Genomic DNA, 17206 nt, shown 5'->3' on the forward strand with positions numbered 1-17206 from the left:
CAGAAACAGAAGAAGGTGTTCGAGCATCGTCTGTACGGCAGGATGCCGAGCAACACCCTCGCTAATGGCACGGCATATGATTTATTCAGGGATTGCTACGTCTTGATCAATGGGCTGCTCGCTCATGCAGTACCGCAGGTAGGCTACGTCTCAGAGGAATTATTGCCGGGTATTTCTTCTTCAGACACAGCTCCGATTGGTCAAGAGTCAAGCAAATTTTTCACTGAGGGGCAAAACACACCAAAAAAGCTTTATTTAGCGTCTCCGTAGTCTCTTTAACTGCTACTTGCTCTCAACCATGTGATCATATTAAGAAAATAGCCCCCAAAATAAATAAATTTGAAGAGTTAAGAGTAATTTTGTTGATATATCCCCGTTCTCTGCTGCGGTGCGGCAGCGGGAGGTGAGCCACAAACGAAGCAGCTGCTTTTCAGTCGGATGTGCTGGAGATGGACCGCTCTTCCAGCTGGGCTGACAGAGCCCAGCGCTGGCACTCGGCAGCAACAGCACCCGGGTGCTGAGGAAACCTTCTGGCATCATATTCGAACCATGATGTTATGTACAAAAGTCTACATCGACAGGCTGAGAGAGTTGGGGGTGTTCAGCCTGGAGAAAGGAAGGCTCCAGGGAGACCTTATGGTGGCTTTTCTGAACTTAACGGGGACTTAGAAGAAAGATGGGGACAGGCTTCTTAGCAGGGCCTGCTGCGACAGGACAAGGGGTGATGGCTTTAAACTGAAAGGGAAAATTCAGCCTAGATGTAAGGAAGATTTTTTTTTACGCTGAGGGCGGTGAGACTCCGGCCCCGGTTGCCCAGGGAGGTGGGAGATGCCCCATCCCTGGAAACATTCCAAGTCAGGTTGGACGGGGCTTGGAGCAACCTGATCGAGTTGAAGATGTCCCTGCTCATGGCCGGGGGCTGGACTACACGGCCTTTAAAGGCCCCTTCCAACCCAAACCATTCTGTGATTCTATGATTTTATATCCCTTCACCCATCCTTAAAATGAGAAGTAATGAATGCGCCATTATATAAACCTAAATGCTCAGGGCCTTTATGAGCAAGCTGAAATGACGAAGGCTGAGAAAAGTCCTCAAATTTTTCTTCTTCCATCTCCGTGATCAGGCACAGGGTAGTGACTTTGGGTTTTATTCCCCAACATCTAATCTGAATCTACTTTGAAACTCCATCTACTTTGTTTCCGTGCATTGCATTTGTGGTGGGGTTTGGTATTAATTTAAGCAGCAGATCAAAACCCAATTATTTCAGCGAGGCCCTCCAAGGAAAACGGCCATCTACCTTTGAAAGGACCTCAGCAACCACACTGAAGACGTCAGGGCGATGACTGAACATTAGGGTGAGGACTAGGACACCCGAACCCACCTTTTCCCTACAATCCCACCACTGGATTTCAATCCCCGGTCCCCACAGACCTGTCTGAACTGACTGAAAGCAGCAACCAAACAGGAGGAAAAAAAATCAGCCATTTCGAGATCAGTTCCCGGCGGACCAGCAGCACGGACTCTCGGCGATGGGAAAAAAATAGGTGTAACAGATTGACATTAATCTGTCAATAATTCAGACTCGCTATGCGGTAGAGCGAAGAGAGAACTGTAAGAAAATACGAGCCCTCCAACTCTAATTAATATGCCAGAGCACGCTCGTTAGGCTTGAAGAAAGAACAGATGGCTGCGGGTGCGGCAGAGGCTTCCAAGTTGGGAAGGTGAGGCCGGGGGTGATCACGGTAAGGTGAAAAACAGTTACGGGAACCCACAACGCACAAATCTATTGCTGCAGAGGAGCAAATCTGAATACAGAGCTCACTCGAGAGGACAGACGGGTGATGCGAGACGGCAGAGCGGCATTCACATGTGTAAAAGGACGTGCAAAAGGAAGAAAAGAAACTGTTCTCTATTCCCGCTATCATCGAATCAAGAAACAATTGGCTTAAATTTCAGCAAGTTAGATACATTAAAGAAAATACTTCTCGCAGCGAGGGCAGCTGAGCCTGGGAAGACACTGTGTGGAGAGGTCGGGTAAGTGCTACCATGGATGATTTTAATGAACGATGATGCTAGATCCTGCCTCGGGATGAAGATGAGCTCTTGAAGCCGGCGTTTTTCGGGGAATATCCTCATGAATAAAGCAAAGGGAATTAAAGTACAGTGAAACGAGTGACAGACCTGCAGAAAAGACAGGATTGGAGTAGAAATGCAATGACTTTTAACTTTTAAGGTGTGCAGTACAGATTGGAAATTGCAACTGGAGGCAGCCCGTGGCCAGTTGCTGGTACCAGACTGGACTTATCCTGGCTCCCAAAAATCACGACGGCGTGATTCGAATTGGCTAGAGCTTACACATCCCGATGACAGGTAACAACGCATTTCCAAGCACTGTCATAGCAAATAGCAGAAGAAAAGTACTGACTTCTTGCTGCTCCAAAGGTCCTGTCCACGGAGAGGGTCGGGAACGGCACCGGCCGGAGGGTGAACTGCGGGTGGGGGTATCCGCAGGTGGGGGACGGCAGGATCCCGGGGTACTGGGCACTTTCTAGCGTTGGCACCGGAATGGCACTGACCACAGCTGAAAGGAAAGAAGGAGAGAGAGATTAAATGAGTGCTTTTGGAAAATTCAAGGAAAAAAACCAAGTCCTCAGAGGGTCTGTCGGGAACCAGAAACAACCACGTCGCCAAAGCAAAGCACCCAAATGCTCGGTGTAAAAGATGCCTCTGCCCACGGAAGCCACCTCTGTACATAGAAATAAGCCTCTCTGGTAGACACTGGATAATTGCAGTCTGCAATCTGTAAAACTAACCACCTTTTTGCCTATGTTCCAGCTATTCAGCCCCATTTCGGGGGGGGCTTTGCATCCCTTGGCAAGTAAGAGAGAAGGGACGGATCAGGCAATTTAAGGGCTCATTTCAGTTGTTGGGCTCCTGCAACTCTTCCATCAGGTCTGCCAGCTTCACACCGATGTCCCTGTCACCCTCGGATGCCCCCGGAGGCACAGGACCCCTGGGTTTACCCACCAGCTGAGGGTGTCTGGGCATCGTTCCACACTCAGGAATGTCCAAGCCCGTAAGGAACAGGGGTGAGAGGTGCCAGCAAACCAGTAGCTAAAAGTCTGAAGTCGAAGTTGAGTTCTGGAGTTGAATTTAAGGGACACTTCGATTTGAGAACCAGGATCACGGTGTGCTAAATTCAGGCTTTCCCGGGGCTTATCTCCTTTATTTTCAAGTCAACGCTTGAAGAGCGGGTGATAATCAAGCTATTCAAATCATGAGTTCCTTTGTCGCTTTTAGGAAAAACTTGGAAGCTCTCACGAAAGTTTTGCCCAGCTAAACAATACGCAGGGATTTTTGGCTCCTTGATGATAAGGTTTGGCTTATCTAGCACCTTTCACACACGAACTGGAAGCAACGCTGTAAACTTTAAGATGGTCACGACAATTCCTTCTAGCTCCTGCTACGTCTGTTACACAGAGCGGCGAACTGGGCCACCTGCCCAAGGTCACACAAGAAGCTGTGGCGGTGCCAAGGCTTTACGAAGGTTTGGTTTTTTTAAGCAGACGGCTGTCAGTGAGACAACGCCGTGCTTCCAGAGGTAACGGAGAAGCGCGGAGATGAAGAAAACTCATGAAGAAATGCTGACCTGGGTAAATTGAGCTTCAGAGTTGTCTGGGGTTCAATTCACCTACTCTTCGAAGAGAATTTCTATTCTTCAGGCCTTTCGTTTTGTCTGTGTAAGACATTTTTATTGACAATATTTATAACGTTGCTGCTACAGTGAAAAATATCGCTCTTTATTGAATCCTATTAAAGAACAACTTGGTTTTCAAAGTCCATTCCTTCATTTCTTTTTAGGGTCTAGGCTCCCAGCACTTTTCATTTTTAAAATAAGACAGGATTACTATTCATTGCAGCGCTCTATTGTAGAGAAGCTGGAGAAAAGGTAACATCAAACATTTTCAATAAATCTTCGCAATTTCAAGCAGATATGACAACAAATCTGTTCTGTCAGGGCCTGTCAGCAATGGAATTTGCACTTAATATTGATAGACTGAGACACTGAAAACAGAAATTCCCTGACCAAATCATGGAGCTCCCTGAACACCGCTCTACATTTAAAATGTACTGTATCCTGTTAAAAGAAGCAGCACCCAAGAACAGCTTATAGAAATGACAAAGTAGGACATTTCGAATGGTATTCCAGCACCCCAGAGGCTGCCAAAGCGACTTGAGTCGACACGTTCATATTTCCCCAGAAAAAAAAAAACCAAAACAAAAAAGAACCGGTGTGATTTTCTGCAATTTTAGGGAGGGGGCGTGAAGAGGAAAAAAACCTCCCCGCCAAACACAGCGGAAATCTCGCTCCAAACTCATTTACTCCGGCAGCGTTTTGTTTTCCTCTTCCACCAGTGAGGATTACAAACGCAAAGCAGGAGAATTACGGGCACAACGCTTGAACGCGATACCTTGCAAGGCCTTTCTCAATTGTTTTTCTCTGTAAATACTCTTTTCGACACAGCGGCCTGGGTATTTGCGAATGCCTGTGTTTCAGTAGCATCGCTAAAACCTTATCAAATTCATCTGGTTTACGCTCCTTCCACTTCAGCAAGCAACGGCGCATTACGGGGTGTATTTGTTCTCAAAGACTGCAAATACTGATTATCGAGATGAACGTGAATACCTCCCGATTCGGTATTTCACAATTAACAGTCTGTGGGTTTTACTTCAGAATTACGACGTTGCTTCTTCAGTTTATTTAATCGCTCGCTGCTGACAATTTCTTTCAGAAATTAATTAAAGCGTCTGATCTGACAAAGCCTCAACTGTCTTTTCTGGGGAAATAAACATACGCAGCGTTAACTCAGCCTGCCCAAATGCACAAGTAAGACTTTTATAAATCAGAGTTTAATTATTTGCAAACAATCACAGCATGCTGTCGCCGCAGATTAGATTTATACTGTTGCAAATATAAATACACAGAAAAGGGGACATCGCTTGTCAAAATGCATCATTTGACTGAAAAAAATAAATATGTTTAAGAGCACTTTTATCTATAAGCTGTATGAGAACGTTGACTTGACTTTTATTTAACTAACACTGCTATTTTCCCATGGTAATGACGATTGATTTGGTTCTGATTTTGCTTCCACCATTCAAAGTCTATCCATTTTCTTGGACTTTGCCCTCCTTCAACCCAGGCCAACTCTGGAGAAATCCCACCCCCAAAAAAGGACAAATTGCCCGATTATGAGACTAGTGCGGTTATAAGATGGGAATATTTCCCAGGTGGAGTCAAGGGCTTTCTCCGCCTCATCCCAGCGGTCTTTCTTCCAGATGATATAGAGGGTAAAGGCTGAAATGGGGCGATATGTCCAGTCCAAGGCGTGGAGAACTGGAGTTCAACCTCTCCCTCAGCTCCTATGAAGTCATTTCCTGAACAAAGCCACGGTAGGTTATTCCCTCTCCTTTCCTTCATTCAGTTCCTTCTATTTTTTATTTTTTTTTTAATATATCATTTGTGATGTCCCCCTTCCACAAACCCACAAATAGCCACTTATATTGAAACGGCAGAACTAGGAAGAAATTTTGCGATGAAATGGATTTCTGTCAGTGCATGTTCATTTTTAACTCAAGGCGATTTACACAGACGTACCGATTCCGATAGATTTCCGTTCGCATCTATTTTTGCGAGGTCAAAGGTAGAACTTCTAGCTAAAAGCTGAGAGCTACCAAGAGATTGATCACAAGGCTGCTCGGAGGAAAGGTGGAGACCCAAAGCCTCATCCTTGACCGGGAACTTGATCAGGGCCAAACCCTCTCTCGCTTACCCCTTTCCTTCGCTCAGATGTGAAAAAAAGGTCACTTCTGAAATTTTCATCAGTTCTGGAGGGTGGGAGAAGCTATCTAATGCTCTCCTGCCTTCCTGTCTTTCTCGTGTACCTTGCTGCTTTGAAAAAGATTGACTTCACCTATGACATTTGTTCAATGACAACCGCTCTGTAGTCACTAAAATTTAACACCCACTAAAAATATCTTCTCTCTTCGTTTATTTGGCTTCGTAAGAGCCGCTCCGTATTAAAAAAGCACACGGTGGCGTGGCCAACTACTGTAGACAAAAGAAAATATACAAATATGCCAGAAACTGCAACAATGTCCAGCTGATTATAATTATTGATAATAACAATAACATTGAAATTTACATCTGTGTATTGCAAAGCCTTCTGCTCTGGCAGCTTGAACTCTTACCCCTTTAAATAAAGTTTTAGTGTAAGGAGACAGAGGGATTTATCCATCACTATCCACCCGCTAAAAATAGAAATGCCAACTCTTTAGGTTTAGCCCGGGCTGACTCTCGCAGAAGCAGGATTTCCGAGTTCGCTCCATAGCTTTTCCACTGCTGCGTTGTGAAGCCCTGGCAAGCTTCCAGGCCTTTCACGTCTTTTCGAGACGACGACAACAACACGGCTAACGCTGTTTAACCTGAGCGAGGCCTAACCAGACGACATCTGAAAGATCGTAGGAGATCTTCAGATGCGTGAGCCCGGCCTTTGGGGGCCGGGGGAAGGTGCCGGTACTCACGAGGGTTGTTTGGTTGCGAATCCATGGGGATCATGAGCTTGGCCCGGGTGGCTCGGCGGGCGGCGAGCGAGCGCTCCAACGTGGACATGCTGCTTCCAACATCTTCTGTCTCGGGACCTAGAGAAAACCACCACAACGGCTTAGTGGGAAATGCTGGAAATGAATGTTTCTCGTCACCTTATATCTAGCAGGAAGATCAATGGGTTTATTTTAGAATTCAGTTATTCTAACCCATCATTAAATATCACCACCTGCAAAGAGCTGCACAGACTATTTTGGCTGCCTTTTCTGAATAAAATCATTGTTTGCGGGTTTTTTTTGGGTAAGAGAATCAAGAGAACACGTCCGCTTTTTCTTTGTCTCGGAAACTATCCTGAAAAATCCCCATCCACTTCATTACAATGTGAAGTTTTTCTTGTAACTTCCCTATTATAAACTCATTTAAAAATTAAAATATTAAGACCAGAGGAAGGCTGCGTAAATTCGGGTACCTACAAAACCCGGCAGCCAAGAACTGCTCTTTGAAATACATCTGAAGGACGAAAATGACCTTCCTTGTGAGATGCCACCAAGTCTTGTGTCCTGATTGCCCAGATTACGGACCCGGTAATTCACGGCGGCTCTTCCAGCCCGCGCAGCTTGTTTTTCCCACAGCACCCATGGCAAGTTCAGGATGTGCCTGGGTCTTCCCGTTATTTGGTCCTGGATCGCAACTAGCCCATCTCCCGAGATCAGAGAGCTGAGACAGGCTGCCTGATGCCCAATCCAACCCAAAACTGTCTCAGCAGCTACAGAAATCAGACTCCCTGTTTATGTATTTCAATGCAGATGCTCTGATTTAGTCACATTTGCATAGGAGATTTGAAGTATTCAAAGATTCCAGAGAATACACTTGTCAGAAAGAAAGCGTGGTTGAAACGGGATGTTCAGTAATTTGCAAGGAAATGAAAGCAATATTCCTCTCTTCATACCTTGTCTCACATGAACCTTGCATTTATGTTACTTTCGCTGTTTTAATAAACCGTGGATGAAATCAGTTTAATCCTGTCATACAGGTAAGCTTCATACCCACTCAGACTATTCGTCTCTGACGTACCCAAGTAAATACATATTCCTTACAAAAAGAAAAAAACCCCGATTTGCATAGAAAGACTACGTATTTTTCGAACCACTCTGGCTGAATTGCAGGACTGAAACGCCAAGCCTTCTGTCGATGGCCATTCAAAGCCCTAATTGCTAGTGAAAAGCCAGGGCCAGTATTACTGAACTGCGTAGGACCGAACGGGAAGAAACATAAAGGCATTTATTTACGGCCCAAGGCGTTTACACATAAACCATCCAGCCCAGCCTTTGTCATTAACTTGCTCATATGCTGGGATGACTTCCACGCACTCGATTGCAAGCCGACAAGCAATCGATGGAGCTCTCCTATTGATCCTTCTGGGCTCTTCTGATCGTCAGCCGCAGCTCTTTAGGCAGAGGGAATCTTCTGGCTACATTTTCCCAGTGTCTTAATATAATGAGGATCTTTGTCTTAAAAACAATAGGAAACATCACACCATTATCTTCCTGAATAGCAAACTATCGGCCCAAAACACAAAGTCAGAAAAAGAAAATGAGATCCATTTAGAAATTTGAAAACTGCTCCTTTTTAACATTTTTGGGGTTTTGGTTTTTTTTTTTCCTTGCAAGAACAGAAAAGAGATAAAAACATCAGAAGCATCTGAAAAAGTCACCTTCATTATTTACAGCCCCAACCCACATTCTGGAATTATTTCACTCCGTTCCCAAGACAAAAATGTTTATGTTCTCCAATTCTGTGATGTGTTTTGCCTCCTGTCGCTCCCTGTACGCGCCACCTGCGTCTCCCAAGACTTTCTACTGTTCCGGTGGAAAAAAATGTTATCAGCTAAAGTGCAACCTGTGATGGGCTGCGTGCGCTAAGGTTAAAAAAAGGAGGAGGAAACACCACTGAAACCGCATTTTTCTTACAGAATTTCTCTCCTCCTAAGTTTTCTCAGCCTCCCTGGCCCAAATTCTGCTCCTGGTGATGCTGCTGACCTTCTTCCTAATCATGTTCTCCCTCTCCTCCATTTGTTTTTTTCCCCACTTACTTCTCCATGCTCCCTTTTCCCTCTCTTCCTTAGCACGGTGCGCAAATCTAATAACATTTGACTGACAGTTGAATTCCTGAACTTAAAAAATTAGAATGGCGTAAAAATGAAAAATGATGGGTTTTCCTTTAGCGTGGAACCACCGCAAAACACCTCTCCAAGGAACATCTCTCCCAGCACCCACGGCAGAGCTGTCAACTCTTCCAATCTCCTCCTGGATCTGGTCTCAGTTAGAGACTCCTTGTGCTGGGCTAAGGTCACTAACCACCAGTATCAAATTAATTTAAAGAAAATGTATATGCTGGTCATGGAGAAAAAAGTCCCGGGGGGCTGGACTAGATGACCTCTAAAGGTCCCTTTCAACCCAAACCATTCTATGACTCTACGGCTCTAATGTCGCAAAATCTCCAGGTGAAACCCAGCCAGTTTGTGTCTCTCCTGCCCTGGGAGCCCCTCACCGGGCTGTGGGGTGCTCTTGCTGCCCAGCTGCGTTTCCGACTGGCTGTGGCTGACGGGGGTGATGTCCTGGCAGCTCTGCATGGGGGAGTCCCTTCCCGCGGGGTCCGAGCCCGTTGGCTTCTCGATGTTCTTCATTTCCATCTCCTCGTGGTGTATCCACAGATCCGGGGGTCTCAGGTCCTTCTGGCTGCCCTTCCTTTTGCCAGCGCTGTGGGTTGCACGTTTCCTGCAGCAAAGAAAGATCAGAACTGTCACCTAAGAAGGTTTTTCCCCTTTATAAGACCAAGAGGTGGTGTCTCCTCATTGATGTCTCTCTAAGGAACCCCTTGGTTGTGTCCTCCAAAGGACGGTGGTTATCTTGGTGTGACCCTATGCTTCATGGAGTTTGGTTCAGGGGAGGGACCCGGGGCTCAGCAGGGTGAGTCATTTTTTGCACCAATTAATGTAGAAACCGGGGAAAACCGCTCTTCCTGGAAGAGAAGGGAAGTGACCAGTTTCATGTTGGGAAGAGCAGTGCTTGTGGAATGTCTGCATCTACAAACAGCGAAGGAAAACTGCTGAGCCCACTTCTGCCGAGTTACGCGCATCTTATACCTTCCATAACCGCGTGCTGCACGCAATGTATTTCTTTACCCACCAAAGCAGTATTTTTAGTACGGAAAAGCCCAGAAATCCAGAGTAGCATCTCCCAGAGCAACATTAACTCTCCTCTCTTTAGGCATCGGTATTAACGATGTCTCTCACGTCAGCGGGGAGCCACGAGGGGATGGCCCCGCTCTGCTGCTCTCGGATTTCCGCCTCCCCTCCACTACGCAGGCTATTTGTAACAAAATATGTGCGGTTTTCTATTCTAAAGAAAAGACAGGCTCCTTAAATATGGAGCACAACGGCTGATTTACAGCTGAAGGGAAAGTCTTATCAGGAACCTACCAATTTAAATAACTCTGAAAAAGGAGTGCTCCTGGCTTACTGTTTTGCTCAATAATCCAAAAGTACTCTTTACCCCTTGATTTTTCCTTTGTACATCTCAAAATACTTTGTGAAAGGAAAGGAATATTACAATGTCCCAAGCGGAAAAGCAGAAATACTTGCGATACACAAAAGGTGCAGGAGAATGTCTTCAAATTCATGTGCACTTTTAGGTAACAAACATAAGAAACCCTTGATTTCCAGGGGCTCTAAGTGCTCTCGGCTACTCATTACCCGCGTCATACGCCCACCCCAAAACACAGCGGTGCATCTCCTGAAGGGAAGGTTCTTTCCCCTGAATCCATGGAAAGCAATGGAAAACCTCTCTCTGGCATCCCCAGGACTCGCACCGCGGGTAGCACTGGCGGAGGTGTGCTCAGAGAGCCGCCCTCCAGGCAGTACCGCGGAAGGTGGCATGGCGTTGTTTTCCCAGAAAAAAAAAAAACAACCTTGAGGAAATTTGAAACTTTAAGAAACTCCAATGGTCGGAATCGATTCCTGTTCTCTGCTAAATTTTCTCCGTCTGGTCTAGAAAGCGAGAGACGCGTGTTACGGTTACGCGCGTCACCAACCTTTTTGCTTTCAAGAGAAGGAACAAACACATCCTGTAATTGAAAATGTCACCCAGGGCACAGCCCCGTCTCACCCCCCGGAGCTGATGGCCACGACATTTCATTCCGGCAGAAATATCCCGGGCCTCAAACTGCCACCCTTGCAGGAAGAAATTGTTTTAGGTCCTTCGACTGGTCGATACCCCAAAAAGCTCTTTGAGGGTCAAAATATTAATTTTAAAAAGTCATCTGGAAAGCGAGCGGCAGAGGCGAGGCTGGGGTCGTTCAGAGATTTATTTTATAGCGCCTAATAAATACGACTGTTGGGCTCTGGTCATAATTATTTCCTACTTTTAGCCCATTATTTTCTAATTGCCAAACCTTAACTATTGAAAATGACGGTATTTCAAAGAACAGGGCAAAGGCACTGCACTTTGCCCCTATGGAATAAAGACAGTCCTTTAATACCTTCTTGCACAGACCCTACTGCCATCCTGATTAACACCCACAAGAATAATTATGAGCCCTTTCATTCAACCTTAATGTACGAAGTTAAAAAGTAAAGTTGTTCTTTCTGTCTCGTTCCCAAAAAGGCCATAATTTTGATTCTAAACAAGGAATGACTTTCTTCACTTCGGGATACAGCATCTTTTTTTTGTCACTTTCAATTGAAAATAATTCATTCCCCTGGGCCCGAGCCAGGCAAGAGAAATTTTAGCCCCAAAGTAATTTTATACACAGCTGTAAATAGGGGGCTATAATGAATGTGTCATTCCAACCGTAACTACAAAACCGCTCCAGCAATGATATCATTTAAAAAAATACATGCAATGATCTCGCCTGGTTTGCATTGGTTTTTTTCTCCCAAATTATTGATGCCCTGACAGCCTGGGAGTAGCAAATGGAATCAGAGCCAGGAGTGCACACGAAAAGGTCATCAATAACAAATGAAAATAAATCCTCCCCTGGAATGTTTTGTTCATGCGATGCTAAAGTTGCGGTTCGGCTCCTGAAAATGCATCTACCTTTAATTTCGGGGGGAAAGCGGGATCTTCCGTGCACTAGAAAAGCACATTCTATCTACAGAAGTTAATCATAAAAGCTACGCCATCAGTTTCAAACCTCCGCTGCAGCAATGGAAACCGATGCTTTGGAAATTCCCGTCAAGATTTACAGCGGGATTCAAATGTAGTCCATTACCCAGTTTACAAGCGGACCCAGGGACTGGGAAGGGAAGGAGTTTGGAATTGAAAAACTGATCTCAGACGGTGGCGTTTCTGTTGTTGTTCGATTATTTTACAACACGGAACGCATCCAGCTTGCATACCGTAATGGTATTTTGGGTTTTTTTTTCCTAAGGATGGATATAAAACCAGAGTTCAGCTCTGCCCTTAAAATATATATTATGGGCATGCAATCTTGAATAACGACAGCAGAACTTAAGCTGTACTTTCAAAATAAATAAACTCTCTGGAGAGGAAAACCCTTTCTTGTTGTCTTGTTTCTCGAGTTCCCAGCCCGGGCAGTGGCTCCAGCCATTACACATCCTACATCGGATAATTTCTCAAATACTCCGGAGTGAGATCGCTCCTCATTGCCTTCATTTTACAGTTACAATACCCCAGAGAAAACACTTAAGGTTACAACAACTCAGCCTAGTTTATTTTTTTTTAACAACAGCTGAAGGCGTCTCTATCTGAAGAGCTCAGAAATAAAGCGTTTTCTTGGGCAAAATGGGATTTTGCTCATAAAAAGAAGCATGCGTAACCTCGTCCTGGTGCGACGCTTTTTCTCATGGAGCAGTTTTGGAGGCAGGACACAGAAGCAACGGTCCCCGTAAGCCGTAGCCACCTCCCGCTCGAACCCTGAGCCTCCCGCACTGCTCTTCAGAAAGCCCTTTGAAGACAGTCAACAATAAATACTTCACCTTAATTAGCCTTCTGATGCATGAGTTAATATTTTCTATTCTTTGCTCTTTACTCCTAACCTGGCAAAAACGTGCACTTTGCCTTTTGGGCTGTATTAAAGGAAATTCAACTGGTACAGAGATCCCGTACAAAAAAAAAAAAAAGAAGAATATAAACCAATTCTTTCTTCAGAAAATCTCTCCCGATGTTTACAGATGAAAAATTATTTCACTTTGGCCTCTCTACTCCCCGCCAGCCACGCTGAAAAGCTGAAACCAGTGCCTGTCTCTCCTACCACCTCATGGTGGTACCACCTCACCTCTTCCCTGTGGTGAGCTCCAGCCTCCCACCACCGTGCAAGAGATGGGGCAGAGGCCACCACTAACGAGCTACACCAGCATGGAAGACCCCAGGAGCATCTCCAAGGAACACAGCAATGACCTTCATAGGCTCTTTAGCAGCTGCCAACTCATTCCTCGTTAGTTTTGGATAGACTGATACTCAGTCTAGTGAAAGGTAGACCCCAAACCCCCCAGGGCAGGGGGTTGGAACTACATGGTCTTTAAGGTCCCTTCCAACTCAACCATTCTAAGACTCAACGATTATGCTTTTGGCTCACCAGAGCCTTCACAAATGTGTGCTGACACACTCCTATTACTTCTAACAGGACTTAAACTTAGTTTCAGCTTATTTTTTGTAGTCCATTTTCGCACCACTCCTCTGCCCAGCACACCCATCGGTTGGGCAACTTGTTCAAGACCACGCTTTGAGCAACCTGTTCTAGTGGGAGGTGTCCCTGCCCCTCGGGTTGGAACCAGATGGTCTTTGAGCTCCCTTCCAACCCAAACCATTCTAGGATTCTGTGATTCATATGCACATTCAGTGCATAAATACGCATTATTTACCTACAGCTCAGACCAGCTGTCCACCCTAACCTTTTCCCCTGCGGTAGTCATCACCTCGTGTTACCAGTCCATAGGCTGATCATTCTGCCACGTTACAAATTTTTGTAATACCCTGAAACCTTAAAAGAATTCCTGGCAGAAGCAGGTCCTGCAGTTGAGGTGTACGCTGCACAAAGTGGTATTTTCCCTTACTTTAAGATTCAACTGGGTTTCATCTTCTCCAAGCTTAACTCTGAACTGACCCTGCGCTGAAGGACGGAGCTGCCGGGTGGCCCCATCGTCCATCCTCCGCGGCACCACACCAGAGGACACCGCCAGCGCAGGGCAGCGAGCAGCTCGTGCTCAGGAAGATGTAATTACGGTGAGGGCATGAATCTCAATTGCTGCAGGAGCCATACGTTCCCCTCATGCACAACTGGGTAAGTTATTGCACCTGAATCTTTTACTCACATTTTTCTCCCCTATTTTTTTTACTGGCGTCCCATTGTCACAGGCTTTGTATGGCCGATATTTCATTCTTCCCTAGATGGCTCAGACAGAAAATACCTACTAAGCCACCTGGGTCAGTACCAGGTTGTTCTGTATAATATGCTTTATTGTGCTTTGTTCAGCCAAGTTTTAATTAACTTAAGAAATATGACTTTCCGCCTCTGAAGGCTTACAGGAGATTATTCCATCACCTGCAAGTTTTTGCTCCGGGGAAGGACACATGCATTATCCAACGAGACTTGGCCTTTACCCTTACTGCAGTCCTTCTGTTCAGCAGTTCATCCCTGGATTTTAAACCAAGAACCAGCTGCCAATAAAAGCCTGAATCTAAACTCTCTGTGTCACAGCGTGCATCTCTCCAGGCAGGTCAGAAACAAAATCATTCCCACCACCAACCTCTTGTTTTGAGGAAATTTAGGATCTTTCCTGCTGTGCTAAATTTAAGATCCGTCGTTTAGTTTTCATTGCCCTATTTTTTCCCCACTTTCAGTGGGGAAACGGTTCGTTTGGGGCAACTTGGGTGAGATTCACCCACCCATAGTAGAGACATTTAGAACTTAAAACAGCGAATCCAAATCCACCAGCTTCACATTTTTTTCATCACTGGAGACCAATAAGCATCTTCAGACGGTAAATCTTCCCATGCCTTAGGATAAGATGAACAATTCTTTGAACGTTCCTGTTCCTCCCCAGGGGCTAGAGAGGAAGTCGAGGCTGATTAATTCAAACTTGGGATATTTAAGTTTTAGACACCTAATTGTGGACAGATGAATCTGTTTGTTTCTCTCCCTTGTAAATCCCCTTTCCCTGCTAGAAACTCAAGAAGATTTAGCCACGATTCACTGGACTCTATTCAACAGAAGAATTTCCATTGCCTTCACACGATGGCCTGATTTTCAGGTGGTAGGACTCACAATAGAAGCAGATTTTCAAATCAGTTCATCATTCAACTACCCCAGCGCTCCTGAAAGCACGGGCCCTTATTTTTCTGCCTAAATGAGAGCTTTCTTTTTGAAAAAAATCTACCCTCAAATACCCATCTGTAGAGAAAGCACTTCCCCTGGCAAAACACTCCACATCTGCTCGTGCCCCACCAGCCCAAAGCTGATCTCAGCAAATTTGGGAGCTCTTCGGTCCCCTGACCATCCCTGCTCTCATCGTCCCACCCTTTCTTAAGCATTAGTGCAAATCACTGTAATAATGTCTTGCTCTTTTATGCACTTTTCTTTTATGTTTATGCTTTGCACTAACAAAAATTTCTCGTTAGTGTGGGCAAACTATGATTAAACTTCACTTTCTCATGTCCTCGTACTCCTAACAGTATAATAATGCAATGAGTTAATAGTAAAATAATAAATAGTCTAGTAATTGTCAATGCATTAAGTGCATCAAACCTGTCTCTGTTTCAAACCCATCATCTCCACACAGAATCACAGAATGGTTTGGGTTGGAAGGGACCTTAAAGATCATCTAGTTCCAACCCCCTGCCCTGGGCAGGGACACCTCCCACTGGATCAGGTTGCTCAGAGCCCCATCCAGCCTGGCCTTAAAAACTTCCAGGGATGGGGCTTCCACCACCTCTCTGGGCAACCTGTTCCAGCGTCTCACCACCCTCAGGGTGAAGAACTTCTCAGAAAGACTGAAAAAACCTTTGTGCTTTACGCTACTGCCCTTTTATAGCATTTCAGAAGATGCCTGAAGATTTTTCTCCTCGTAATTTTCTATAGACTGCGTGGGTTGGTTTTTTTTCGAGTAGACGAGAATTACCTGGAGAAAGAGCTGTTGATGCTTTTTACCGGAAGACTTTTGGAGGCGGACTGTCTGGAGAAGATAACGCCCTCCCCAGGGTTAGCAAGTGAGCAGGACCCTGTGTTTCTCAACTGTGCAAAGTCAGAAAGTCCAACAGCATCACCAGGCACAGAAAAGACTTTTTTTTTTTTTTCTCCACTAAATCGATGGAATTGATTCTTTCCCGTGTGTGAATTATACTTGGGAATATAAACAACAGCGAGCTGTGCACGGCAGGCTTATTTTTTCGAGGCTCACCATGCCAGGGGTACTTATTCTCCACGGTTTACCCTGCAGCCTGGGGGACTGGGGACATTCTCCACTCACCGGCAATGAGTGACACCTCCAAAACCAAAAGATTGAGCCCCAAAATGCCTTTCAGTCCCAGACCCCACATTTCTCCACTACGACCGTTATATTGCTCGTTTTTGAGGCTGAAAATCACTGCTTTTTCCTCCCACCCCACGATTCCAGAACGTACTTCCTCTGCTGAGCCGAGGAGCGCCTGGTGCAGATGACGGCCACCACCGCCACCACCACCACGGTGATGACGCCCACGGTGACGACGATGATGACAAGGAGGTTGCTGTTCTTCTGGGGCGTGACGCTGCCGTGGGGAGGGTGCATCTGCCCGATGGGAGGCTCTGAAAGGAGACAGACAACGAGGGGCTGGTCAGGGCTGGATTCGCTCCCCTCCCTTTTTAGCAGTCACCCATAAAATAAACCACATCAAGGTGGCATGAATTCCTCCAAAAAAAGCAGACAGAGGGTGCCATAAAGAGCTGAAATGTATGTCTCGCTGCACGTCAGCGGCACAGCAAAATATTTAAGCGGTAACGACTCTGCACTCTCTGGGTGTTAATAACCCGATGTTGGGAGTCAATAACTCTGGGCTGGTTTTTGCTATTATCAGCTGAAAATGGAAATACAGAGACTACGGATTTTCTCTTTAGGGCCCGTATAGTCTTTCTCGAGACTTGCAGCAGCAAGACAGGGACTGAAAATAGCATCATTTCTCCTGTCAAGTCCCGGTCAAGCTGACTTCAAGTCCCAGTCCCTTGCTTCTGACTTTTTTTTTTCCCCCCGTTCCATTGGGAATAGCACGTTATATTTTTATTACCTTGTTGGATAATGCCCAACGCAGCACTGGGCCATACGTTACAGCCACCAGCGCGCAATCCTTCTGCTCTAGCTGCTCAGGCAATCTTACAGGCATCTCATAAAATCACAACCCCCAAAATATCTTTCCGCTTAAGCCTGGAGAAAAACTAACTCTTCGGAGCAATGGGATGCGAAGGGAAGAGCTGTGCTATGGCATAACCGAGATTTCACAACAAAACGTATAGAGTTCTCACATCGTCCCCACCACCTCCCATGTATAAACTAATCAATACTTGTCTGGCATCTCATTTTGCCTTTCCTACAACTGGATGCAAAA

At 45.6% G+C, this 17206-nt stretch overlaps 1 protein-coding gene across 1 annotated transcript in view; it reads right to left on the reverse strand.

Annotated features, from left to right (window-relative positions):
• The window catches only part of LOC128901974 (netrin receptor DCC), a 583836-nt gene that overhangs the window by 21118 nt on the left and 545512 nt on the right, over positions 1-17206 (reverse strand). Inside the window, exons 23-27 of the mRNA XM_054184191.1 lie at positions 16250-16412; positions 9159-9385; positions 6587-6703; positions 2423-2582; positions 1160-1161 (exon numbers count right to left, since the gene is read on the reverse strand). Coding sequence (XP_054040166.1) covers positions 1160-1161; positions 2423-2582; positions 6587-6703; positions 9159-9385; positions 16250-16412 — 669 coding nt within the window. The remainder of the gene's footprint in view (positions 1-1159; positions 1162-2422; positions 2583-6586; positions 6704-9158; positions 9386-16249; positions 16413-17206) is intronic.

This window comes from Rissa tridactyla, chromosome W (assembly GCF_028500815.1).
Source record: "Rissa tridactyla isolate bRisTri1 chromosome W, bRisTri1.patW.cur.20221130, whole genome shotgun sequence".
NCBI classification, from domain to species: Eukaryota; Metazoa; Chordata; class Aves; order Charadriiformes; family Laridae; genus Rissa; species Rissa tridactyla.